The sequence below is a fragment of the Cariama cristata genome, unplaced genomic scaffold (genome assembly GCF_000690535.1).
Source record: "Cariama cristata isolate BGI_N322 unplaced genomic scaffold, ASM69053v1 scaffold42068, whole genome shotgun sequence".
Taxonomy (NCBI): domain Eukaryota; kingdom Metazoa; phylum Chordata; class Aves; order Cariamiformes; family Cariamidae; genus Cariama; species Cariama cristata.
Genome location: NW_009630260.1, coordinates 2607 through 30488, shown reverse-complemented (window position 1 = coordinate 30488; position 27882 = coordinate 2607). Strand labels below are relative to the sequence as shown.

Genomic DNA, 27882 nt, shown 5'->3' with positions numbered 1-27882 from the left:
ATTGCAGCAGTGCTGTGTTACTGATAACTTTGACAAAAAGCAATACTGTTCCAAATGTTAGTTTTCACGTCTCATAATTTTGTTAAATGTTCAGCACATACCATTCCAGGTACTTAATTGTAATCCAGATATCCTTATACAGTTTTGTCTTTTTTTTTTTTTTTTCCTAGACCACTTTTTTTAAGGAATGATCTAGAAAAAAGTGCACACACAAATAGCTTCTGTGTCTTCAGTCATTAGACCTTTATGATGTTATGTGTTAGAGAGAAATGAGTCATTTATTGTTTAAAGGAAGATGCAGCTGTTATGTTTTCTACTGAGATAAGACCTCTGTGCTATTTTCTATAAGTGGAAAAAGTCAAATGAGCTCTCCTCTCAGCTGTTGTTTTAGCAGCTGACTGTTACAGTAAAGTAACTGTGGTGTTAATATAATTGTGGTCTTTGTAGAAAATCTTTCAAGGTATATATTTTAATGAAATGCTACACTAATGAAAAGCAATCGTGATTTCAATAAACTTTGATAATGTTATACCTTGTTGTAGATCTTGCATTCAAATAGTTGTGTTTTGATCCTGTTTCCATTACATTCAAAGAACATTTTGCCATCTGGGTAAAAAACATTCTCTGTATGGGCAAAACACAGCCCTTCATGAAGGTACATTAAGCAACTTAAAATTTCAAATTTGTTTTGGATCTGCATTACCACCTTTAATAAAAATCAAAATGTTCACAGTCTAAATTGTGAAACCTACAACATATGCACAATTTTTCTAAATTCACATTCGCTTGCCAAACTATTTGATTTGGGGCTTTTTTAGGTGAAGTTCAGATTTTTTTTTTAACTTTTTTTTAATTCCACATCCATTATATAATGTTATTATGACGGATTACATGTTTTTCATTCTCTGTTCTACCTTTCCTATGTACTGTTTTTGGTTTAGTTTAACAGCAGTTACCACCATTTCTAGTACAGTCAGATTTAAAAGAATTGATAATGTCTACAGATTATCTGAAATGAAGAATGGTGTTTGTTAAGGGGAGGTGGAGACTTCATTTTAAATTATTTTTGAAAGCAGAACTTAACCTGATTGATGTACACTTTTATGTATAAACAGTAGGGTTTTGTTTACAAATGAATACAACCCAATGGATATTAAGAAGAAGCTCAAAATCAATTTCAAAGTCATCAGTATCTGAAGAAATTGCAGAGGTGATATGGGTATGTAAAAAAATAATCTTAGAGCGTAGATATTTGATGCAAAGTTCTGGCGTTTTTTACTATCTTTATGACTGCAGCAATAAGATGTATTAAGCAACATTTGAAGAAGTGAACAGCAGTTGCAGCTGACAACTTGATTAATAATATTTCTATATCAGAATATTTGGTAACATATATTTACAATCTTGCTCATAGCTGTCTCACTGAGGGTCAGATTCTGCTGTCCTTACTCATGTCAATTTCTTACGTTGCACGTAATCTCATTGATTCACTGGAGACTGATGGCCAAACCTGACCATAGTGACTAAAAGTAACAGTTGGTTCTTTCAGTCTTTGACAGCTGCGAGAGCTGCGAGAGCAACTCTTTTTTTCCAAACCATCCATCCTAAATTCCGACCTGTAAGAGTCTGTACCTATATTTAGCTAGTGAGATTAAGTTGCAGAGGCTTCAGGCAGGGCAAAGCACATTGGTCTGCCTTTTTTACAGACAGACCTTTGGGCAGACAACAGCTAAAGCTTTCTGCTCCCTCCCCTTTCCCAAGTATTTGCGAAATGGATTCCCAAAGGGAACTGACTGAAGAGCTCAGACTTTACCAATCCACCCTTCTTCAGGATGGCCTCAAGGAACTCCTTGAAGAGAAAAAGTTTATAGATTGCACTCTAAAAGCTGGTGACAGAAGCTTGCCTTGCCACAGATTGATTCTGTCGGCATGTAGCCCTTATTTTCGTGAGTATTTCTTATCTGAGCAAAATGAAGAGAAAAAGAAGGAGGTAGTTCTAGATAATGTTGACCCCAACATCCTGGATATGATTGTCAAGTACCTTTATTCAGCAAGTATTGATCTTAACGATTCTAACGTGCAAGATATTTTTGCTTTGGCCAGTCGCTTTCAGATCCCTTCTGTATTCACTGTGTGCGTCTCCTATCTTCAGAAGAGGCTTGCTGTTGGTAACTGTCTGGCCATCCTTCGATTAGGTCTTCTGCTTGATTGCCCAAGACTTGCATTTTCTGCCCGTGATTTTGTTTCAGATCACTTTGTGCAGATCTGCAAAGAAGAGGACTTCATGCAGCTTGCCCCCCATGAACTTATCTCGGTTATTTCACCTGACAGCTTAAACGTAGAGAAGGAAGAACTGGTATTTGAAGCAGTAATGAGATGGGTCCGAACAGACAAGGAGAACAGAGTAAAGAGCCTGGGGGAAGTTTTTGACTGCATACGTTTTCGTCTTATGCCAGAAAAATACTTCAAAGAACATGTTGAGAAGGATGATATAATTAAAAGCAACTCAGACCTTCAGAAAAAAGTAAAGATTATTAAGGATGCTTTTGCTGGAAAACTGCCTGACTCTAGCAAAAGTACAGAAAAGTCAACCAAAGGGGAGGTGAATGGTGATGTAGGAGATGAAGATTTACTGCCTGGCTACTTAAATGACCTTCCCAGGCACGGCATGTTTGTCAAAGACCTAATTCTTCTGGTTAATGACACTGCTGCAGTAGCTTATGACCCTCTTGAAAACGAATGCTACCTAGCAGCCCTGGCGGAACAGATTCCCAGAAATCATTCCAGTATAGTCACCAAACAAAATCAGGTCTACATTGTTGGAGGACTGTATGTGGAAGAGGAGAACAAGGATCAGCCTTTCCAGTCATACTTCTTCCAGGTATAAGCTTTATAATTGTTGGTGCAATAATAGATGCTTATAAGAGTTCCTGAAAAAATATTCCGAGTCTATGCAAGTGAGCTGTCTAGTCTCTCTCTACGATCGATGGAGAGAAGTATCTACAGAGAGCTCTTCCTGTCTCGGAGAGATAAATGAAACCAAGGGACTTGCATCTTCTATTTCAAGACCAAGCCCCTGGTGAAAAGATTAAAAGGACGAGTATATTATAGCTAGGCAGCAGCTTTCATTGTTTAAGGCCCAGATTTTTCATAGTACAGATGCCTAAATTTAAGCCTAATATATTTTTGTAAAATACCTTTTGTGAATTTCTGTTAACTTCCATGAAGGTTGAGTGCTTAGCTGCTTTAGATCTAATGAGATGTCTTTCTTTTTTGCATCTGAAATATTTTTATGACAGCAGTAGTGTGCATATTTTAAATGCCACTTTTGTAACTAAAATTCCAGAAGTCCTTTTGTCACATCTACATTTGAAAACCTAAGAGCATTCTAAAATACGTAATTGAGAGGTAGAAGGTTGTTTTCTTGGCAAACTGTTAATGTCAGTACACTAAATACCATGTTTCAACCCAGAGCATAATTTTATGTCTTTGTAAATCTGTATAAATATAAGGCTGATTAATACAAACTGTAACTTACACAACATATTTCCGAAAAATGAGCAAAAGTACAATTTGGCATGCTTACACCATAAACTAATTCTACTGTGTTTTTAGTGACCTGGCTACATGCTTTGGGAGATATTTAAACTATCTCATGCTGAATTATGCAATATGCTGCTGGCCACGTCCTGTCTTTAGGCACATTGGCCTAAAAGAGTGAAAATAAGTCTTGTTTCAATATGAAATGAAGAAGAATGATAAGCAGTGATAGAATTTTAAAGCATTCAAATATTAAACAATGCAAATTTTAAGTGTTTATACGAGCATGGCTCACTGTGATTTCACACACAGTGAAAGACTTGGTTTCAGGCATTTGTTGTATCTATGAGAGGGAAGTATTAGTTTGCTGGAGAGGGATTAGCACTCTTTCATTTCCTTGTGTAGGTGTAAAATACTACTCACTGAAGTGCAAAAGTTGTTACAGAAATATTCTTCTGATAGAAAAACTGTGCTGATATCATAATCCAGAATTGAATAGTCTTAAGTTTCAGGCTGCCAGAAAGAGGCCTCTGAAAAACTAAACCTCAAGATCAACATTAAAAATTGATGAAGTTTTCAGAATTCTACGTTACATGTCTACATCTATTTACTGAAATCCTGCTCTCTCACTTGTCATCTTTAAGCTTGCTTGCTGCTGCCACTGCCTATAGTAAAAATACTTGTCTGCATTACCCATGTGGCTGTTGTTCCCTCTAAGACGTTAATGTGGTACCAAACCGATTTTCACTGATCTCCTTTTCTCCACCAGGGAAGCACTTGTTCCCATTTTGTTTGGTAGCTAGCAACCCAGGAGAAAACAAGGCTGCCACTGGCTCAAAAATGCATGACTAGCTTATGCCCTATCATCAATAGGCATGTCATCTGCAAGACTGATTCACTAAGTGCATCTTCTCATTACGCCACCCAGATCCCACTACTGGGGCGATCCACGTCCATGAACTAAATTTCACTGTTGCAATAGAACGTCCTGTCCAATAGGGGTAGTCTGTCACGTTTGGGAGATGCATTTTCGCGTGGAGACCTTGACCGTGGAACATACTTCTGGAAAAAAAGATGTCACTGAGCTAAACCCAGATCCAATTACTTTGGCTGAACTTTCTCTTGCTTTCTATCAAATGCTTTTACATTCATGCACACTTACATTTTATCTCTTTTTCCTTTACATAGTGAAGCAAATCTATATGCAACAGGAGAAAAATATTCTTTTTGAATGTTAGAGAGTATTCAGGTTCAATTGTAAGTTCTCAGATCAAAACAAAAATTAAGCACCACAGTTGTAGGAAAATATTGTTTTGTTTTGTTTTTTGGGGGCTTTTTTTTTCTTCTGTCCTCCTTCTGATGCTTCTCCTTAGGTGTTTTCAGCATACTGGAGGTGAATTGAGACAGCCGTGGGAGTACTTCGGTAGGGATGACATCAATATTATTGCCAAAGGAGCTGCACTGCGCACCTTTTTTTGCTTAGGAGTGAAGTGTTTATTTATTGTGCTTTCAGAGATCTCAGGAGCTTTTGAGGGTATTTGTGATGAAACACTACCTCTTTTGCTCTAGGGATTGCAAAAGAAACGTTTGTGCCATTTGCTGTGTAATATCTTCTGATTGTTAAGAGGAATGTTGTGAGGATATCTGGCATCTCTCATCATTACAATGAGCACCACAGGCTAAACGTATACGTGTGGAATGGCAGGAGTGTCAGCTCCCTTCAGGCACGAAGAACAACTTGTTCTCTCCAACATGTGATAGGGAACCCAGAGGGTGAGGGACCTTTAAACAAGGACGAAGAACTTAATAAAGAGACAAAGAAACTCTGTGAGAATGAGTAAGGGTGAGTAGATGCAAAGAGAGCTGTGTGGCATTGGCTCTGCTAGGTGTCAGCACCACGAAACATGGGTGGATAGAAGTCGTCATTCATTAGCTGCACCAAGGGAAGGGTAGGTTGTTCAGGTAAGCAGATGAGCTGTTGAGAGACACTGAGTGCAATTAGAGTAATTTTGTGGAACAATGTTCACTGTGTGGATTTTTACTATTTGCCTTTCCTAACACTTCCTGTTCTGATGCTCTTTCAGCTGGATAGCATCGCTGGTGAGTGGGTTGCCCTTCCTCCACTGCCGTCAGCCAGGTGTCTCTTCGGGCTGGGAGAGTCAGACAACAAGATCTATGTAATTGCAGGCAAGGACCTTCGCACGGAGGAGTCTCTAGATTCAGTATTGTGCTATGATCCTGTGTATGTTTAAAATTTAATTACGCCCATTGAGGACATGCAAACAGCCCATTGTTAGTTGAAAGACCCTAATGGTGATATTCTTCTTTTTCCAGGGCAATGAAATGGGGTGAGATCAAAAAACTACCTATCAAAGTATATGGCCATGCTACTATCTCAAACAATGGATTGATATATTGTCTTGGCGGAAAAACTGATGATAAGTGAGTCTCTACCTCTTTTCATGACAATTTCTAACATTATTTGGTTGGTCCTTTATAGATTCTATGTCCTCACACTCAGAAATCAGTGTTTCCCTTTTTTACATCTCTGGATTAAGGTTGCTAGCAGTTTGGCAGAGGGGAACACATTATGGTATATAGGATATCTTTTTCATGATAAGGTAAAATTGCATATAAATTGTAATCCCAACTAGTTACTTTAATGACCATACTTATTTCCAAGGCAAAATTTACTTACAATGCAGACACATTAGTAATACACAGCTATGAAGACCCTCGCTGAAAGTAGTATTTCCTGCCAGATAGAAATATTTAAGTGCCATGGAATTACTGTGTCAGTTTTTCAGATTTTCTGACCTGTGGTGCCTGTTATACCTTAATGGGTATAACATTGGGAAAATCAAAGTTTTCACTCACACTGAGCATGTGGTGATAATTTTTCAGTGTTTGTACAAGGGACATTTAAGATACAAGCTCATCAAATCAGCCGTAACAGCAGCATAATCTTTCTTTCATAACCTTTGTCATACATTCCTCCACAAACCCATCTGAATAGAATACTCTGGGAAAGGACGTTGTCTTTCTCCTGTAAGGTACAGTGAAATTGCTGCCCTCTGTAAGCAGCATTTAACATTTGATTTAGTTCTATGGATGTGATTAGTGCTTTGCAGACATGCAAAGATTCCCAGGTTAGATACAAGAAAGGATCTCATGGAGAGGAAAGAGGTGTTATATATAAACCCACACAATCCACCTCAACTAGGTCTCACTTTGAGCAAGCCAAAAGTTCATTAGAAATGATCACAGGTTTTCTTTTTCCTCCCTAGGAAATGCACTAATAGACTATTTGTATACAATCCCAAGAAAGGAGACTGGAGAGACCTGGCTCCAATGAAAGTGGCTCGCTCGATGTTTGGAACAGCTATCCATAAGGGCAAGATTGTCATTGCAGGTGGTGTCACTGAAGAAGGCCTTACTGCATCTGTTGAAGCTTTTGATCTGACCACCAATAAGTGAGTGCAACATTCAAGCTATTTTTAAGCAAGTGTTTTATCACGTAGGCTTTTAGGAGCTCTGAGATAAGAGTCACAAAGGTGTTCGGGTGCCTGTACTCCCACTGAGACACTTGGTCTACATTCACATCTTTAGCAACAACAGCAGCAGCAGCTCCAAGAGCCCGTATGTCTGGCCATTTTTCCTGCCCCCACACGCATGTTCTATGCTGGCATAGCTACATTGCAAACATGATCAAAGAGCTCATGTAGCAAAAATAACCCACCCTCTAATGTTTTGTTTTTTTTTTTTTTTCCAAGTCTGGTTACTTTCCCAGTTTAGTTGACTCCACAGCCAAATAAACAGGTGTGCTGGCATAATAGGGGAGAAGTGGGAGAGATGGGGAAGGGCTGCACAATCTAGTTGAAACAGCACTGACACTAAATGTGAAACCCCAGCGAGGGAGATCAGGTGCCTGAGCAGGGCTGGCTGAATGTCCTTCGCGTTATGTGGCCTTGTCATGTCTTGCTGTTCACTTGTCTTGTCACAGCAAGTACTATTTACCACTAGTGACAGGCAGATAATTCTGCTTATTTGTTTAATATGAAAAGTCCAGGAAGACTTTCAATTTTAAGTGCATGCTCTGAAATACTATAAAGAAAAAGTAGTGACAAAAGAGAGTAAGTCATACCTGGAATTAGCTCACTTATTTGATCTGGATATTTTCCAATGTTCTTCCTCACAGCCAGAAACTTTTGCAGTCAGCATCCCTCAAATGTTTATGATTTTCCAGGAGTTAAACCCTCTGTTGTCGAAGTGTCTCTACTCTTAACTTTCCTTTTTGTTACTTCTGTTACTTTTCCTTCCTATCATCTTATTTACAAACTGTCATTTCAAAGAGTATAAATAAAGGTTTATTGTGATAGCTCAAACTTCTAAGTGGTCCTGGATGCATCTTTATTTTATTAATAAGCACTTCTATTGTATATAAACACATTTGGCTGTGCTGTCTTCACTGACAGGTGGCACTGCAGCCATCAGCCTCACCACAAAAGCTTTAACTTACATGTATGCTGTCCCAAAGAGACTTGCTTATAAAATTTAACAATACAAAATGTGAATTATGCAAGAAGTAATTCTTGAAGGAGCTTTGGACTTTACATCTTCTATAGAAAGCAAAGGAATGTAAAGGTCATTTTGTTACCCTGCTGTTTGGCACATTCTTCTCTTGCATTGTTCAGAAGCAAGTGCAGCTTGTGTTCTGAAAAATCTGCAGGTTCTTGTCTTGCTTTACACTGTTTTGTTAGTTAAGTCACACAAGTGAGAGAGACAAATTAGCCTATGAGTTTTGATGTTGACATTATCCAGAAGCACGATGTCTCTATTATAGGTGTGAATTGGCAGAAAATTTGAAACTATGCTAATGAGCTCCAGTGACTTCTTGTTTTTACTCAAATAGCTATGTAAATGCCACTTGAAATGAATATGCATTTTGGAAACTATAGGGAAAAAATGAGAGTAGCTGGGGAACAATACATCTGTTTAAAGCACCTAACTGATGATGGGACCAGGCGACCTGTAAGAAGTAGTCTCTGGGAAGAGATGTCATCACGGTGTAATTCTGTCACTTAAGACTTGCAGGAAGTCCCTGTGGAGATGGAGACACCGAAACTCACTGCTGCGGAATCTCAGAATGTTTTCCTTTTATTAAACCATTCACTCAAGCAGTCCTTGGTACCTGAATTTATGTCAACCAGAGGTGTATTTTTGTGCATTCAGTTTAGAATTTTCTCATGTGTTTGTTTAATTTAGGTTTTTCTTTTCATCTTTAGGTGGGAGATTATGCCTGAATTTCCCCAAGAGAGAAGTTCCATCAGTTTAGTCACCCTAAGTGGAGCTTTGTATGCTATTGGAGGCTTTGCAATGATTCAGCTTGATTCTAAAGAATTTGCACCCAGTGAGGTCACCGACATATGGAAGTAAGTTTAATTTTAATCACGCTTTCCTGGTGGAAAGCTGTATCTAAAATTGAGGTTTGTAGATGCTGGAGGGTAAAATGAGTTTTCTGTTTAATTCTGGAAATGAACTGTAGCACAAGTTGTAAAGCACTTGTTGACAGATAGTAATGTTTGTCAGAAAGTAACAAATAAACGTGACACTTGGATCTAATGACCATTTCCATGTACTAATAATTTGAACAGTCCGAGTCATGATCTTCAGATTCTTTTACTCCTTAAAAGAGTAAGTTGCCATATCTCTTGGCGGGTTTAGCCTTGCAAGTGTACCATAAAAACATTCTCTGTTCTGTGACATTCTTATGCAGAAAAAACGGTATACACAGAAGTTTGTACGTATTCCTGTGTTAATAGTCAAATGAGTAATTGTTCCAAGAGAATCCGAAATCCCTACCTCCCACTATTTTTTTTTTTTTATCATCTAAATCACAGTAGCAGTGATGAAACATCACATCTCTGCTGTGACTCTTCAGTTGCTAAGGTAAATTCAGGAGTTTTAACTGGCAGAAGGTTAAGAAGGATTCCCAGAAAAAACACCTTTATATGTAAGAACCTGAAGGAATTCAGTAGGGATACTTAAGATAGGAGGAAGCTTTTGTAGGAGTAATGGAAGTATGACACAGGCCAGCGACAGGCTTTAGGGACCAGGAAATGGACAACTCACATGCGCAACAACATCTTTCTGTTCTGTTCTAGAGGACAAAAGCAGCCTTTTGTGGCACCCTTCAGCACATGGTTGCTAGAAGCACTTGCAACATGTAGACTATCCTCCTTTTCATGTGTGTGTGATGAAGGATCAAACTCAAAATTTTAAGAATCTATGTTCTGACTTTATTTTGTTAAATGCAGGTATGATGATGAAAAGAAGGAATGGATTGGCATACTGAAAGAGATCCGATATGCTACTGGAGCCTCCTGCCTGGCTACACGCTTAAACCTCTTCAAGTTATCAAAACTGTAAACAAAACACTGGAAAGTGTGATATGCTGAGGGAGTTTTGATAGGCTCTTCTGGTTTTGTCGCATGAAAATGTCCTCAAATTGTACAGAGTTTTGTAGCAGCGCACTAGTTAAACTGTTAACTGTTAAACAGTTCATGTGTCTGTCCAGGTCTTAAGATATTTACTAGCTAACCAACAACTGAATTTTTGCTAACGTTTAAAATTCTGAAGAATTCTAATTAACGTTGATTAGAATAAATGAAGATTTCGGAGAGAACTCCATTTTTTTACTCTGTGAAATTGCCAATAAAACTAGTTAGACTTTCTTACACTCAGACAAGCCAGGATATTGATGGCTTATCTGCCAAAAATGCCCACGAAGTAATTGTTAAGTTAAATACAACAAGTAGGTAGCTAATTTTATTCTAACTGGCTGTTTGTACAGCCTGATTTCGCCCTTCAGCAATGTATGTAAATCCTGCATTCTTCAGCTATATCTTGAAAGTATTTTCCTTAGAGCCTTCTAAAAATAATTTAGCCTGGAATTGAAGTGCACATTGAAAACAAAAGTGGCCTAATACTATGTGGCCTAAGAAATGCCAATCTCGACCAAGGCTGTACTAGTAGCCAGACATGAGGAAAAAGAGAGAAGCTCCCAAGGTTAATAGCTCTACTGTTTCACCTGCTATGTTTAGGCTTCTGGTAACAAGGATTTTCCACTTTTTTTATGCTTTTGTATTTATTTCCAAAGCAAATATTTTATGGAAGTTTTTCTCAGAGATCTGAGGCCACTAACAAGCATTCATGAAAAAGTCCTAGAAGAAATGATCATCATCAGCACATACCTATGGCAGTAAGGACTTTTTCATCTAATAAAGAGTTGATGCATTTTGATGTTTAAACTTTTAACAATTAAACTTTGTTTTTAAAACTATAAAAGTAGCACTTGATGATCTCGTAGTGATCAGCTCATCATCACTATCATGTTAACAGGACACAGATTTCTTAGTAAAGCCTTTGTCCAAAACAGAACACTCAGTTTTCTTTAAGTATAGCATGCCCACCATTTTTATAAAGGATTTCTCCATTGAATAAAGAGGGTGTCATAAATCTAAAGGATGTTCTAAATCTAATTACAAGTGATGTAGCAAGAAAACTGGAAAAGAAGCCCATCACACGTGACTGAATAGCAATCCAACTATCAAATGGCCCCTTGCATTGCCTTCCTAGGAGACAGAGGTAAACATATGGCAAAGGCACAGCCATCATAGCACATTTCAGTATGTTACTGTACATGTATTTAATCTGTGGGACATCTTTGTTTTCCCCTTTACTACCCAAATCTGCAGCTGTTCTTTGCATCATTTCATTGGCTCCAGTTAAATCACTGGTTTACACCAGCCCATCTGCTCTAACGCTTGCTGATTTAATTTAGCAAGAATGACTGCAAGGGATCAAAAGCAGCACATTTTACTGAAATACTCTTATATTTTGCTTTTCTTAGATGCCTTTTCTGAAGCCACTCATAGCAAGTTTTAATCCTCTTCCCGTTGTGAATACTCATAACTTTATCCCTACACAACTTGAAGATACCTGGCTTGCCACAGAGTCACTGCCAGATACCTGACATGCAGGGTTCAGCTCAAATGCATGACCACCCATGACTGATCACTTCAGCTACAGCCGCTTATGCCTTTCTTGCACTCCAAGGTTGCCACTTGAAGGCCATCTGTACAGAAGCAGGGTCATGCAATAGCCCTCTGACTCGGAGCCCACCTTCTGAGATCCTAACCTGTATTTGTGATTGTCTTCTCCATTTCACACAAAATACCATGTGCATATAGTCTTTCTATGTGCTGTGCCTTCAATGACATTTCCTCAAAGCACCCATCTTCTACATCTTGGAGCCCTTGTCCTTTTGACACCACAAGCAGACAACCATCTATGTTTTTTTGGTCATCCCACAAACCGGAGGGCTGCCTCGGGAGCGAGGCAACTTGCATCTTAGATCAGTTCTGTTGGTTTTTCCTGGGTTTTCATTAGTGTCCTGATTTGTATTCAGTCAATAAAAGTATTTTTTTCTACTATCGAGTAGTAAAAATAAAAGTGACAGCCAAGTACGTAATGGTCAATTCAGAAATGCAGTTGCTTACCTCTGCCAGGTTTCAAAGGAAGTGGTAAAAAGTGTCTGTTGCTTCTGCTAAAAGGGCAAGAAAACATGTACACATTGTGTGTGTGAAAGAGATGGGCACAGCTAGCAGTCGTCATGACGTAATGGCAGCTGTAGTCACAACATGGCTGCCTCTGAAAATGGGCTGATTTGCAGAAGTATGACCACTCTACAGCTACTGCTCTACAATGAACATTCTCCTGGCTATTCCACTTTTTCGTTCTACATCTCAGTATCTTACGCCTCCTGACAAAAACCCTGGCTGAGCACAATCACTGGAAGCCTGGTAACTGGCAGATGGTTTTTACACATGATAAGATAAACCAGCAATGTTTTTCACCACCAGCAACCAAGGTGTCCGACATAAGCATTATTTTCTCCTTATCTTGTATAAATCTTTCAGGTATGCCTTCCAAGTTGCATTTAACTGGAGTACAGGTGTTTCAAGGTCCGGGTGGCTGCCAGACCTCTAGAACTAGTCAATCTTTTAAGTATGTATGTGAAGGTGTTCCAGAAGGCTCAAACCATACTTTTCCTCACCGCACAACACTCCCCCGACACAGTCACCCACAGTGCCTCTGTTCTGGAAGATGGAAACAGAATGGCTGTAATAGCAGTCCTATTCTTAGTAAATCTGCATTTCAGTTTCTTGGTTTCACAGTACAGATACTGTTGGATCTCTCTTGCTCATTCTGTCACATGCTGGAGGACAGACGTAGTTTCCAGTAGATCTGCTGCCTCCTCTCTCATAGTCAAGAGTATTTCCAACTTTTTCTTTGGACAGTTTTATTGTCTGGCTAAGGCTCTGTGCTATTTATTTAGGAGATAATAACATAATTTTATGGCAAAACTAAAGCTAAAGAATAGCTTCCAGATAATGGGAGATTTTAAGCATCTTTGTCACATCTTCTTGGCCCATTGTGACCTGCCTTTTGCAATCCCTAACAAATTGAGGATTAAGTTTCTTGACACCTGATGCCCCATGGCAAGCCTCGGTCCAGCTGACTCACAGATGAAGAGATTTTTGAAACTAAGTATTCCAGGATTACAAGAAATTTAATGGTACATAAAGTGTTTGTATAAAGAGTACTTCTGACTGCATGTCTGACATCACTGTATTCCATATAGATGCTTTCTCAGATATTCCAGCTGTTCATGTTTTGTTGATAGAACCATAGAATTCCATTCGAAGTGAGGAATCTGTAGAACAGAATCATACAAACTGAGTGTTAACATTGGTATAAGCCATATACCACCTTATAGCAAAGAAAAGGCTCTGATATCTGCTGCTCTCCACTTGAAGGTATTTTATCACCTCTGTCCTTCTGAAAGCTAGGCTTATTCTAATACTGAAAAGATTAATTTCTCAATGTAAGATTCTTCTTCATGTAAGTACAGCCAGTTTGCTTCCAAAAAGCAGCATAGTTACAGAGATGTAAAGTAGATGCCCATGCAATAAACACCATGACAATGACATTACACCATCTCCCACCTTTTGAAACCCAAACTGAGAGAAAAAATGCCAGGTCATTATAGTTTAATGTTGTAATGTTAATGTATCAAACTGGAATGGTGTATCAGTAGCATAACATTTACTGTCAGGGCAATGTGAGAAAGGATTATTATCCTGTTAAAAAAAAAAAAAACAAACAAAACCAAACTTAAGTATAAAGAATGATTCTAGCTAAAATCAGAGTAGGTAAGTAATTATATACAGGAAAATCTGCATTCATCAGCATCCATTACCCAAATGTTTCTATGCTGGTGGCTGTGAATTATCTCTGGCCATTAGTGTTCCCTGTCACAGCACTATCACTGCAGCAGACAGACAGCATCCATATCCCATCTTGCAGCTGCTGTAACTGTCTACCACTCAAGAAGGGTACGTTAAATCTTCTTCTAGTGTAGAAATCTTTGGTGAATTGAACGGAAACTCTCATTTCACTTTTTCTCCTTTGCTCAGGCTACGTCGAGATTGCTCGTTTGCCTGCAGTAAGGTAAGACTGAGACCTTTTGACTTCAGTTTTGCTGCAGCCACTCTCAGAGAAGGTGCAAGTTCTATGAAATCCTTACATCATATTGAGAACAGCTTGGAATTTCCCCCCTAAATACAAAAATTGCTCTCACCCAGTAGGTGCTTTTAACTATTAAAACTATCCTTAAATCTGTTGCAAGGAAAATGTATCAATCTGTGCTATGGATACAACTCAGAAAGTACATAAAATATTGCTGACTGCTCACCTGAACTACCCTGTACCCCAGCATTTCCAGGTGTCGTTTTTTCAATGCAGGTTCTCCTTTCAGGTGACGTGAATCTTTGCTAAAAGCTTTTGAATCAAGAAATTCCACAGCAATTCTGCGAACAACAAAAATGTGCATTTACTTTCAGGTCCTACCTGAATAGCAAGAAGTGGTACTTCTAGTTCAGTATTGATAGTTGCAGCAAGACTATTACTAGATAAACCTGACACTTCACAGAACAAGATAATTAAACAACTCCCTGAAACTAGACAAAATATTTTCCTCATATTTATCTAGAGATACTTGAACTTCACCTGATTTAGAAAAAGCATTTCCTCCCTGCATCTGTTTTTGTTCAAATGGCAAAACCAGCTAACCAGCATTTTCAAGGCTTACATTTGAAGTGGTGGGAGCAAAACAGTATTCCAATCTCATGAAACACATTTCAAGGATGCCCTGTCTGCCCTAGTGTACTGGGTCTGGCTGGGATGGAGTTACTTTTCTCCACAGCAGCCCATATGGTGCTGTGTTTTGGATCTGTGACCAAAACTGCATTGATAACACACCAATATTTTGGCTATTGCCAAAGAGTGCTTGCACAGCATCAAGGCCTTCTCCGTCTCTCATTCTGCACCCAGAGTGTACAGGCTGGCGTTGGCAAGAGGTTAGGAGGGGACACAGCTGAAACCTCAACTGGCCAAAGTGATAGTTCACACGGTATAACATCATGCTCAGCAATAAAATGGGGGGGAGTTTTTTCAAAGTAGCCATTGCTCCGGCATTGGTCTGCTGGTGGTGAGTGACTGCATTTGCATCGTTTTCTTTTCCCTTTTTGTTGTTGTTGTTTTGGTTTTTTTTCTTTCTTCTCTTCATTTATTAAACCGTTCTAATTGCAACCCTGGAGTTTTTTTCCTTGTTTTTGCCCTCCAGATTCTCTCCCCCATCACACTGTAAGCAACTGGGTGGCAGCTTAGTTACCAGCTGGGGTCAACCCACCACACCTAGGAAGGCTAAACCTCATAAGGCTTTGGAAGAAGGAACAGAAAAATAAATAGCCTACAGGTTGCAACAACTGTTTAGGACATAAGCATCAAAAACCTGGTCTAAACTTGATCTGAACTTGGAAGAACTAAAGTGCAAGAATTCGATGTACTAACCTCTGAGCTCCTGGTGGTAAAGCCTTTCTCCCCTCATCCTTGATGTCATGTCTCAAGTGTATTCCCTCCACATCATGCAAAGGTATATTCTGAGCCATGTAAGAAACAGGCTTTTTATTTTCATCCAGAACACACTCAAAATCTGTGAAAAAACACACACAAACCTGTTTACTGACAAAAAAAAAAGTGACAGAATTTGACCTGTACAGCATTTACTTCTAGAAAAACTAAGTGATAACCATAATTAGAGATAACCAACATTATTTATATTACACAGAACTTTTCAGAAACTGTACTTTATACACCAATTTCTTCTTTGCAGTATCTTGTGGCCACACACCCAGGGGCTTCCTAATAATAGTGATAATAGTGATATTGGAGGTCCCCATAACAATCCTTAGAGGATTAACTTCTCACCTATTTCATAGTTGTACGGTGTGAGAACAGATATTCTTGCATAATGGCTTCCTCCCAAGATCTCTGTCAGCATTCTGTGAATGTGCTGTCGCAGTGGATTTATTCGGATACTGCCTACAAAGATAAAATAAAGAATTCGTACATCAAAACTTCCACAGCCAAAGTTTTGAAAATAGCACTTTGTGACACTGCATTTTTGACAGCCAGCCTACTGAATTAAAGCTTTTCCACAGATCCCTAGTGTTATTCCACCATAAATCAGAGACCATGTGATCATCTTTTGGGTGTAAAGTTGCAGGTGCCTATTAGGCCTGAATTTCAAAGCCAGACTTTCCATCCCAGGACTCTTCCCATTCACATACTACAAACACTTTCGTTTCAGGTTTCACCTGTTGGATTTTGTTTACTTTTAATCGTGCTTAAACACTTAAATAAGTATTTACTTTTTTTGCATCTATTACAGGCATACCACACTATCTTGTCACTTTTCTGTCTGTGGCAGATAGTTTAATACCTTGCTCCATTAAACATCTTCAGTCTCAGAGATAAAGCAGCTGAGTTCAATGGATAGCAAAGCAGATCTCCCCCATGAAAATTAGTGGAGGAGATACTGAGTTTGCATTAGCTGCACTTTCTGAACTGATCACTATTCTGAAAGATCTCAGCTGCTACACTTCATCACTAGCCTACTTCTCCATCTCTTATCCTTGATATCATCTTGATTCTTCTGAGGAAGATGACAGCAGTGAATTCAAGAGCAGGCAGCAACAATGTTCACCTTGAAAAATTTAAGCCAAATGTTCAGTCTTGTAAGTGAAGCAGGGATCAAAAAGTGACCCACCTCCTCCAACAGACAATCCTAATGGTCCTCTTTCTGCCTCTCCATCCTCCATGCCATATACGCTGTTTCTGTGTATTTAGATTTTATTTCTAAGGAAGAAAGATCCCATCTCTATTACTTTAATTCTCAAGGGGAAAACAGCTTTGCTATCTGTCACACTACTAAACGGTTGCACTTTTCAAGTGCACATCCTCAGCAGACAGTGGGGTGCACCTTTCTGAGCTTCTATGGCGTGCTAGTGTCAACATGACAGCTTTAGAAGCAGCATCTAGCAGACTGTTGAAAATAGACTATTACTAGTAACAAGGGCAGCTTTTCCTCTCCTATATTACTTACTCTTATGAAAGACATGTTGGCAGTAGTGCTCATGAAACCAAGGGATGTGAAACTCCGGGCATTCCAGACAGACTGCTCTGTTCAATTTCATGAGGCATGAGCGGACCCTCTGCTTGAGGGTATCAGGCAGGACTGAGTGAAACAAATAAAAAGGTGTGAACTGAAATGTGAAAAATCCAACACGTTGAACTAAATGGCTACCTCTGAATTCTTTACTAGAGATGCAAATATCTGTACACTATGGCATTTATAAAATTAATGCTGCAGAATCTTAGAAAGGTTCTCAAAATCCCTGAGGAAAAAATGAAAAATAACACTTTTGCTCAATATTAAGAACAACAGCAAGACAGAAAAAAGAATTTTTATTTTAATTTAAACTCTCTTCTATCATTTAACTTTTAATGAAGTGGTTGAAGGCAAAATCGCAACAGTACATTGATAGCAAACAATGTACAGGTAGAGAAGAAGGAAAGAGTCAGAAAAACATTCAGTCTCTTACTTAGAGAGAAGAGACTGGTAGGACTCATTTCTTGCAGACAAGAATTTCATGTTATTTCTGGAGCTTTGTGACTATTTCTTGTAATATATACCACACTCAGGTAATTTTATTTCCAATAAAATTGAAGAATTATTAAATACCGAGTGCAATAAGTTGACTATAAAATTTGGTTTAAATGAACTTCTCTCATCTGCAATACAAGTCTGTACTTTTAAAACAAAGCACAAAGTTTTGTTCATTCCTTCCCTTTTAGGACTCAAATAATGACTAGATTATAAAAAGGAGTCTTTCCAGAAAACTGAATTGTTTAAAGAGTAATTCTACTTCTCAAGTCATATATAGGCCCACAGTTCCATTTTATGCCAAATGCTACATCATCACATTCATCAGAGAGCTAGATACCTACCTTCAAGCTGAGCATTCAGCTTGCTTAGGAAAGAAACATTAAAGATCCTCGTTATCAGAAGTGGAGGAAAAAAACCAGCCACTGCCAAAACATGACCAAGCAGCACCAAGTGGTGAGTTTCAAAACAACCTTTAAAAACCAGACAGAAATCAACATTAACACATGACATAAAGTTGAAAGGATTTGTAATGCCCTCCCCTGGCCTCCCAAATCATCCAAGTTTCTCTCTTAACGTACTAAATGAACACATAGGCAGATTAAGGACTACACCTCTGCGAACTGCACCAAAGTGTAAGGTAACTCTTGCCAGGTCTTTGCAGGAAGAAACTAGTTAGTCTTAAAAAAAGAGAACTCCATGATATTTCAGTAGACAGTATAATTTTCACAGATCTGTGAGGCTGTATCATCAATTAAAAAAAAAAAGCACCTCCACATGTTTCCTCTACAACTTAGCCATTTCTTTGTGATTAATCACAAAATGTATCCTGTCCCCAAATGACGATTCCTTGAGGAACACCACAACGATTCTACCCAATAACAGCACAGTGAATTAATCAGAATTTTCACTTGCTTTTTACTACACTCAAGATACCTTGCTAGTCCCTTATCAACAATAATTTTTAAAGGATGAAACGAAGCTACAAAACCCAACAGAAGCATAGATTGAGTCTTTGTCATGGTTTAATCCCAGTAGGCAGAGTTTTAGTAGTAACATACACACTTTTTTCTTTGCTTACGAAAAAATGCCATTCTATTCCCATTTTTATTCAGTACAAATAATATCTTCCAATGATACTCATTTATCTGGTGTCACAATATCTTTGTCTAATGCACTTACTCAAGTTAGAAGTAAGATGTTGGATACAACTCTCAAAGAACTCTTCATTGGCAGGAGGGTCATAATTCAGAGCAGAGAAAAGGAATAGAATAAAATAGGTTTCAAAGGGGTGAATCTGGAAAAAAAGACATCCTAAATTAAGTCACTGCAAAATATCCTAATACTGCTTTACAACAAACAAGGGTTTTATAATTCATTCAGAATTGGGAGACTTAAGACTAGATGAGCTATTTTCTAAATTTTTTTTTTGCTCAACTTTTCCTGGAGATAAGTATTAAAAAATAAAATGCAGAAATCATTAAAGTTGCAGCTATGACTAAAACTTAAAATCTATTTCATGTAGATGATCCAAGTGTTTCTGTATACTTAGACTTTAAGCAGCTTTTAAAAAGGTTTCCCATTAAATGCTCTTAAAGAAACTAAACTGCCATAGAATAAAATCAAAGATCTATATAAATACCAGATTAAGAAGGAGGAAAAAAAAAAAGATAGCAAGAAAGCATTTTTGACCAAAAATACAGGCTATTGGGGAAAGCCCCACAAGAATGAGTAATGTAAAAATATACACTGTGTGATGTGACTATTTGTAAAGAAGTTAAAAAAAAAAAAATTTAAGATGGTTGAAAGTAAAGCTGAATGCAAAGGATTATGGTTGACCTAACACTGACTGAACAATAAAATAAGAAAGGAAAATTAAAGAGAAGTAAGTGCAAAATAATATACATGGAAGCAAAACAGCTTTGAGTGAACACAGAAAAAGATGAGCTCCAAATCAGGTACACTGAAGAGAAGTCTTAGAAACATTCTGTGGTTTGTACTCTGAAACACATCAACTACTAACGTGTGCTTTCTTACTGAATAACTTACACAGCAGATAGAAAGAAAAACTGTAATACCTTGTCTATATTTTCAACAGTCACAGAAGCTATTCTGTCAAGTAATGAAGGACAACGGTGGTTTGTTTTCATGAGGAAAAAAGACAACTGTAATACATTTGCCCGTGTTATTTGGTCTATCAAGTGTTGACACATGGCCATAGTTTCCTCTTTGAGAACTTCTTCAAACCACTCTCCATTCACATGTGTAAGTTCTTCCAACAGAAGATTTAAGTTGTTGGCTTTCTGAAGCCTCTGAAATCCACAGTCATTTAGTTTTTGCAGAAGCTTTACACATTGCTCAGAATTGTTTTGCCAGTGCAACTGGTCATAATGATTCCATTTGACAAGAGCTGTAGCAATGTAATTCAAATGATGGAGCTTGCATTGAGGCAGAACTGCTGCTGCTTTGTTTATAATGATTTCCTCCACTCGAAAGGAAGGAAGCATGGCCAGAACACGAATTATTGCAGCAGTATCAGCAGGTATGACACTAGATTTTAAAAAACTGGAAGAGAGACAGAAATAAAACCAGACCATCAGTACTGACGAAGTGCAAATGTTTAAAAAAAACAAAATAAATTACATGAATGAAAATTCTATTTTAAAAGTCAAAAGCTGCACATCAAATATAAAATAAGTAGAATATTAATGACATGGTAGAAATTCACAGTTAGTGGCTACCATCGTTTTTCATTGAGATTAACTTCTTCCTTCTAATTTATTCAAAATTGAAAAAAGGGAAGAAGAAAGGGAGCATCTCAGTCAGCTGGTGAGGCTTCAAGTGTTACTGATAAACACAGAAGTCCTTAGTAAGGGCAGAAGGTCCACCTTTGCTAACAGAGTCTGTGGGTTTCTGTGCCTGGATAATTTCTGGGATTTCTGTCCTGGCAAACACCAGCTTCTGAGGTGCCTGAGGAACACAAAGGCATCATCCACAAAAAACGTGTACAGCCAGGGCACTGCATTTCTATAGCGACTGAGCAACGGAAGCAACAGCAGCAGATCTCTTCTCCCACAATTCCAGAAATTATTTCCTTTTCTATGTTGCAATCGTAGAACCCTGAGAACTAACTAGACAGTTCTTCAATCAAAAGAAGGGTACTTCTGCTTCACACTTTCACTTGTCCCAACCACGGCATTTCTACTGTACATTTTTCATTACTTGCTCCTTCAAACATCAAAGAAGACATTAATACCCACTCATCCTATAAAGCAGGAATCAAAATTTCCTGTTTAATAGCATTATATTGCAGTGGCCAAGGGGTGAGAGGGAAAAGAAAATATCTATTTTTTAAAGATATCTATTAGCAGATACTATTGGGTCTATAGTCAAAACAATATCCACTTCCTAGCCTCTGATTTGCATGTTTAATAGAATCAAATACTTGTAACAGTTTGTTACTTCTTCATATTTTATGGAAACAAAACAATTTAGCATCTTAGCTTGTTATTTAAAATATTAATTAGACAATTGTTTAATACTTAAATAGCTACATTTCCAAGAATACACACTTACCCAAATAGTAACATTTTCAGTTTGGCAAACAGCTCCAGATTGTGGCAACGCAACACCACCAAATACTGCGTTAACTTTACCAACTGTAACACATGATAACTATCCAAGCGTTTGTGCAGAACAGAAGCCATCCTGAATACAAAGAGAAAAAGGTGACATAGTATTATGCTAATACAGAAGTTATTGCAAAACCCAACATCCCACATGAATAGCATGGTGCACAGTGCCTAGGTGGAGGGTTGCACACACTTGCACTCCTTTCCACCCCAGTTTTGACAGTATTCCACTAAAACACAGCAGCATCTCTCCACTCAGTGAACTGCAAAATTAAAGCCCTCATCACAGCAAAACAGCTACTTCACTCTAATAATTTCTGCTGCAGATTTTATAAGCAGTTACATTTAGAGCGGACCAAGAATGCGATAAACTAGAACAGCATCACCAGCTTCAGCACCACTGTACTCACTTATATAACAGTGGTTGCTACAGCTATGTTGGTCTAAAGCTGCAAGAGGGGGCTAGATCTGCAGGGAAATACAATACCTTAAGACCTTCTTCAGGCAGTGCGATTCAAGTAAAAAAAACATGAATTCACCTGGTCTTCCCTTTAATACCACTCTGCTCCAGAGTACTATTTGTCCTTTTTTCTTCCAAGGATTTATTTGGTGCATACAACCACATTCAATCCAGATATTGCTCACAACCTGCATTTAACTCTGCTGCATCTGTGACACATCTGATGCTACATCTTCTGTGCTCAAAGCCTCAACTGCTTTTCCCTTCATTGTATGAAAGATATTACCTCTCCCTATAAACAACATTCAGTTTACAACTGCAGAAAATCTGGCCCAGGTTCTTAAAGACGCGAGACTTAACAGTTCAAAGTAGGGCACGATGACTTTCAAGCAGCAATTCAAATCAGTAACAGGATCTGCTAGATAGGACACATTCTCTGCAACTTACTATATTCTCATTTGTCTCACCAGTTTACAGGAATCGTTAGAGGTGAAGTTTACTCAAATAGGTTCACATATTTGTAAATAAACCAAAATTAGATTACATTAACTTGGTAGGGTTGAAACGCCTTTCCATGGAATTCCTAAATTGCCTCAATTACTTCTGGGTCAAGCTGTGACATTCTAAAATCTGTAATAGCTAATCATATATAGTGTAGATGCATTTGTGTGCAAGTGACACACTCTCCACTCCCAGCTTACTAGATATTATATAGTTTTCCATACAAAATGGAAGCAGTTTACCTAGAGAATACAACTTCTTAGTAGCATCAAAAAAATTACTTTTTGAGTAGATGAGAATTTCTGCATTTCATTTTCTGCATTGTCTTCAGTATTACCAATATTTGGTGACTGCTAAATTCTTCTGCCATGTGCGCTGCAGTTACCACCAACCTAAAGAGGAAAAGAAGAGATATATTTTTCAATGAAAAACAGTTGACAATCTCCAGTAAAGATTGCAGCCATTTTCTTTGTCTAGGAGGGAAAGGACCCATAGACTACGTCAAGAAATACATGAAAACAAAATCCCCAAAATAGAGACCTTTGTTCTGTGGACCCTTCTTCTGAACAGTTGATCTGTATAGCACAGATAAAGAGATGTGAGTGTGTTAGATTGGTACATGTTGCTCTGACGCTAGAAACCAGCGAGTCCAACAATTCTGAAAGTAGATCAGAAGTAGGGAAGGTACTCCAAGACACTAAACAATTCACAATCAATCAGCAAGCTACAGATAACAGAATGAAGCATGAGTTGAACTGGTTCTGGGGCAAATAAAGCCAATGACTTTTTCCACCTCACACCAACTTCTACCAAAAATAAAATAAATTTTAAAAAAACCAACCAAACAAAACTAGGGAAAGCTTTTGGAACTAAGTCAGCTACGGCTAAACCAACATGGGCTTGCAGCATATCTAGATCTCTGAAGAGAGGTAAATGTTCATGAAGAACAGTCTGAAAATATGGCTAATTGTAATTAATATAGCAAATTCTGCCTAAAACTGCAGACTTTGAGAGACTCATGACTAATACCACCCCCAAATAGGATTTTGCAGCACAAGAAAAACAGGCAGAGAAAATCTGCCACAGAATACTATGCTCTAATTGCTAAATAAAATGCTGAACTGTTCTCTGCTGATGACCTTTCCTATAGAACAGGATGGATAGCAAACTGCAATAGGACAAGACCCAGGCTGTTTCAGCTACTGCCAGTCTTAAAAAGGAAAAAGCAACACATACTACTGCACATACTTCTCAGCGGAAAGACAGAAAGTTTTTTACTACCATCCACTGTGAAAGGAAGGCTGCAGTCTAATAGACAGAGCTACAAGATGGCCTTGCATAACAGCATTCACATAACCCTTGATTACTGGATCCAGCTTTCGATGCAACTGTTTTAAGACAAACTGCTATGACAGTGTTTCCACAATGAAATAATGCATTGCTACAAAATTACAACTCGGAAACCTAATGCTCAGCTCACAGACAGGCTCAGAAATTCCTCCAAACACTGGTACATTCTGAATTTCTGTGCAAGGCTACAAATATATCATAAAAAAGACAACATTGTTAATAAACTTACCTTTCTCTTACCTTGGATCCTGCCATAGGCCCAAGAGTGAAAAATAATTTTGCAAAGGTTTCAGGATCGTAATAATCATCTATAGTTTCAGATAGCAGCTGTTTAGCAACCAAGCGGAATTCAGCATTATCAAAACCCAGCTGCTCATACAGTCCAAAAATAAGACTAATACTGTGTATATCAAGACAGGAGGCACTTTTAAGGAAAATCTTGTTGCATTTTTCTAGCAATGGATGATATCTCAGTTTAACATTTTGAAGAAACTGTAGTAGTCTTTTGGCATAGTTGAAGTGGACTTCATGCTTTTCTTCCAAGAGCTGTTCAGCCTTGTGTAGTAATCGATCTCGAAAACTCTGTGAGATAACATTAGATATGCTGATCATCAAAACTGACAAGATCCTAAAAAAATTCAAAAGATTTTGCACTTACATATTGAACATGGTAAGTAACATATTTTAGATTTCTTAAATAAATTACACAAAGAAAGGAACATTAGTTGGGGTGATGCTGGCTTCTGTGTAAAATGGAATTTTAAATCTAACACAGAAAAAAAACAGATGAGCAAAAACCATTTCACCTACTAAAGTTAAAATTCTGCTTTCAGTGAATTTCTGAAATGACTGGGATTTTTCAACCATCCGTTACAAAGTTGTATGTGATCAAAGCGCTTGCCTAAGGCAAGACTACGACTTGCCTGGTTCAAATTTCCAAAAAGATCTTTAATGTTCAATGGAAACTACAGAAACCCAAACAATTCTCAAGTGACAGAATCAGGAGAAGAGTCATTGTCACTCCTGAAGAAAGAATCCCTTCCTAAGGGAATAAAACTTATGACCATAGAGAGAGTAATTTCTGTAAAGAAATGCAGTCCCACTCAATGAGTTTCATAAGCAGGCTCCTCACATCTGCAAAGGTAAGTGTTGGCACTGGTGCTGCTGTATAAAGCAGAAAAAAGGAAAAGCAGCCTTTGCTATAATGGCCCAGGGAGAACAGAGGCAAGAAATAGAGTCTTTGACTAGGGCTGGGTTTTAAGTAATTTTAATATTAGAGTAATGCACTAGACATGCTAGCAAGAGAATTGATTAATTTAGCTTGCCCCCCAAAAAAAATAATATGCTCTGAAGATAAATAACATTGCTTTAAGACTCCTTATTGCTATTCACAATAGTAAACTAAACCCATGTCATAGTAGAGAAACTATCAATGTCAAGGAAGAAAAATATCTTCTGGTGAGTTAATAGCCTCTAAATTCTAAAAAAAGTCCACGTAAAAGTTAGAATCAGGATAAAGCAACATCTGCTGGTTTTCCACTGTAAGTCAAATATTAGTTTTAATTCAGTGTTTAAATTGGTTATAAAGAAATTCTTCACAAAATCATTGGGAAAATGCATTCACCTAAGCAGACCTGTCCATGAACATCAACGCACGGATACAAATCACCTCTTTACCACAAACTGAAGAAAAACAACTTCCAGTTGAGAAAAAGGGAAAGTGTTCAGCAAAGGCAGCCCAGTAATTGTGACATATTGCTTCTCCTGCTACTCAATTTCATTCTGACACTTACCTTATATCCTGTATAGAATCCAGTTTCGTGTCCACAATATGAGCTACTTTGCCAATTATGGGACTGAAATGTCTGCCTTGCTTGTGTAAACACAGCGCAAATTTAGACAGAGCTGGCAAACTAAGCCTGTCAAGATATCAAAGAGAGAGAGAGAGAATATTTACCTTTTATTTCTAGTGAATAACTAAAGACAAAAATCTACATGAACAATTATGTAAAAGACAAGGTTATATTCAAATTACAAAACAAGGAAACAAAATATCTAAGCATTTTCTATTTAGTCACCTATAGTGATACCTTGGACTTAGCCAAACCCCTTACTTATTTCATATTAAAGCATATTGTGCATATGGAGCTCTACAAAAATCCAAAGCTCTTCATTTAATCAGACCAGCATAAGAAATTTATAAAGATGACATTCTCAAGCAATGATGTGAAATAGCTAAAATGAATATGAGCAATTTATTACCCGAATGTCATTTTGTGTTCAAGCTGAATTTATTTACTTGTCAAGATGCCCCAGGTGTTAAGCTGGGAGAGGCAATTCTGTGATGCTGGTGCCAAGACTGACGCTAGCTGCCAATAACCAGAGATTAAAGAATGAAAATTACAATAGCCCCCAAAAAAAAACAAACACAAAAAAACCCAAACCCAACAAAAAACAACAACAAAAAATGCACAAAGGGAAAATGCTGATTTTTAATACAAAATGTTTTTACTAGAATAGAGATGAGCAGGGTTCTACCAACCATTTAAGAGCTGGACAGCAAGCACTAAGATAAAACCGCAAATATTAAAACCTGCAACTTACTTCAAAAACATAAATCTACACAGACAATATATTTCAAAATTCTAAGTGTCAGTCTCTATTGTGGCAGTATCTGAATCTCTCAAGCATTTGTGTATCAAAGTTCGTTGATACTCAAAGGCTCCATACGTACAAAAATAATTTCCAAAACCTTCAAAAACACAGCCGACATTTAAAATACTCACATAATGTTTAAAATATGTCGTAAATTCTCTTTGAGAACTCTGTGTAGCCTCACATGAGAAATATCACACTTGGAACTTAGACCTTTCACAAAGCATAGCAGTAGAGTACTTGCCTTTCTAATCTTTTCCATGCTTCTGTAACAAGCACTTCTGCTAGAGAATCATGGTCTTCAACATTGAGCCTTCAGAAGAAAGACATGATAGTTTGATGTTTGCTTCCAAAGTTATAAAGAAATAAGACATATGTCCTTTTATTATTTATCATAATGTTTTGCTTTTCTATTGCTTCCTCCATTCAAACAGATTATAAACATTTGTGCTTTAATAATGGTAACACCATTTACTGGGAGTGCAAAACAGATCAGTTCTGCTTGCATCTCAAAAACTAAGGCACAGGATGTTCAGTTGTCTGTGTCACACAGTCAGAGTATGGAAGCTGGGACAGGGCAGTCTCCCAATCTCCTTATAGGATGGCTTTGTAGTCAAAATTCCATCTCCTTTCACTACCAAATACAAAACGTATAGATATGGAATTCAACATAATGCTGCTTACCTTAGAATACTATATAGGGTGTCCACTATGGCCTCATCTTCCATGTGTTCCACCTTGTTTTCTGCTAAAATGCAAAGGGTAAGAAACTGGGAGTGATTTCTTATATAGTCACTAGACCTTAAGAGAAGCGGCCTCTTCTTTTGCAATTGCCACAGCAAGTTCAATGCAATTCCCACGTGTTTTTCAGAAAGCCTGGTCTTGTTCCTTCCAACAAGGCTGAAAACTTCATCTTCATGGGTGCAGCTATTTATCTGGCTCAAAAGCAGATCGCTACTCAGAGTCCGAGCCTGGTAATGTCTCAGCCTAAACAAGCAAACCTGCCTCAAACGAAGCATTTTACTATGCGTACCAGCTACCTTTAAAGTGTCCAGAAAGATTCTTCTTTCACTTTTCACAGTAAACCATATTGTTACAAAGAACAAACTAAAGCATTTGGAAAACCGATCATTTCTCTTGCATCCTGTATGGTCACTGTATTAAGAAGAATTCAATTCTGAGGTACCTGTAATGAGATAGAATTAAAGCAGTTAAGTACAGGCCTAACTACTACCTAAAAATCACTGTCTCTACCTTTTAATGTTGCAAGTAAGGTAAGCTTGAAAAGAACCTACAGCCTGGATTCCTCTCAGAGAAGCTCCCATCAATGAACACTGACGTGCTCACAAACACTAAGAAAAGTTAGTCCACTTGGTAAGTTTCAAATTTAGAAACCTGCCTTTAAAAAGCATGTGCGCTATCATGCTACTACTGAGAAGGCAAAGCTGAGCTTTTTAACACGCAGGTGCCGCATGACTAAGTCAAGTGAGGCTTGCTCTCAACTATGCCACTCCATAATCCCAAACTGGGGTCCAGGAACTGCCGGAAGTGAGATGGCAAGAGCTCCTGAGCTGGCATCACTGGATTCCTCTGGCTCTATATGTGCATCCATC

General features: G+C 38.0%; 2 protein-coding genes across 2 annotated transcripts; one reads left to right on the top strand and one right to left on the bottom strand.

The window, feature by feature from the left end:
* The first annotated feature begins 1632 nt into the window (after positions 1 to 1632).
* On the top strand, positions 1633 to 10518 carry KLHL41 (kelch-like family member 41). Its single transcript, XM_009705438.1, has 6 exons — positions 1633 to 2881; positions 5625 to 5782; positions 5875 to 5982; positions 6828 to 7013; positions 8826 to 8972; positions 9858 to 10518. Exons 1-6 carry the CDS (start codon positions 1772 to 1774, stop codon positions 9967 to 9969), a joined length of 1821 nt encoding a protein of 606 aa, XP_009703740.1. The 5' UTR covers positions 1633 to 1771; the 3' UTR covers positions 9970 to 10518.
* Positions 10519 to 13228: 2710 nt separating this feature from the next.
* FASTKD1 (FAST kinase domains 1) lies at positions 13229 to 27288 on the bottom strand. Its single transcript, XM_009705437.1, has 14 exons — positions 26954 to 27288; positions 26514 to 26582; positions 25408 to 25533; positions 23844 to 24242; positions 22546 to 22656; positions 21248 to 21379; positions 19750 to 20236; positions 18854 to 18968; positions 18016 to 18144; positions 17111 to 17242; positions 15934 to 16047; positions 15517 to 15658; positions 14360 to 14474; positions 13229 to 13318 (listed from the first exon to the last, which is right to left on the bottom strand). The coding sequence occupies exons 1-14, from the start codon at positions 27286 to 27288 to the stop codon at positions 13229 to 13231; spliced, it is 2496 nt and encodes an 831-aa protein (XP_009703739.1).
* Between the last annotated feature and the right edge of the window lie 594 nt (positions 27289 to 27882).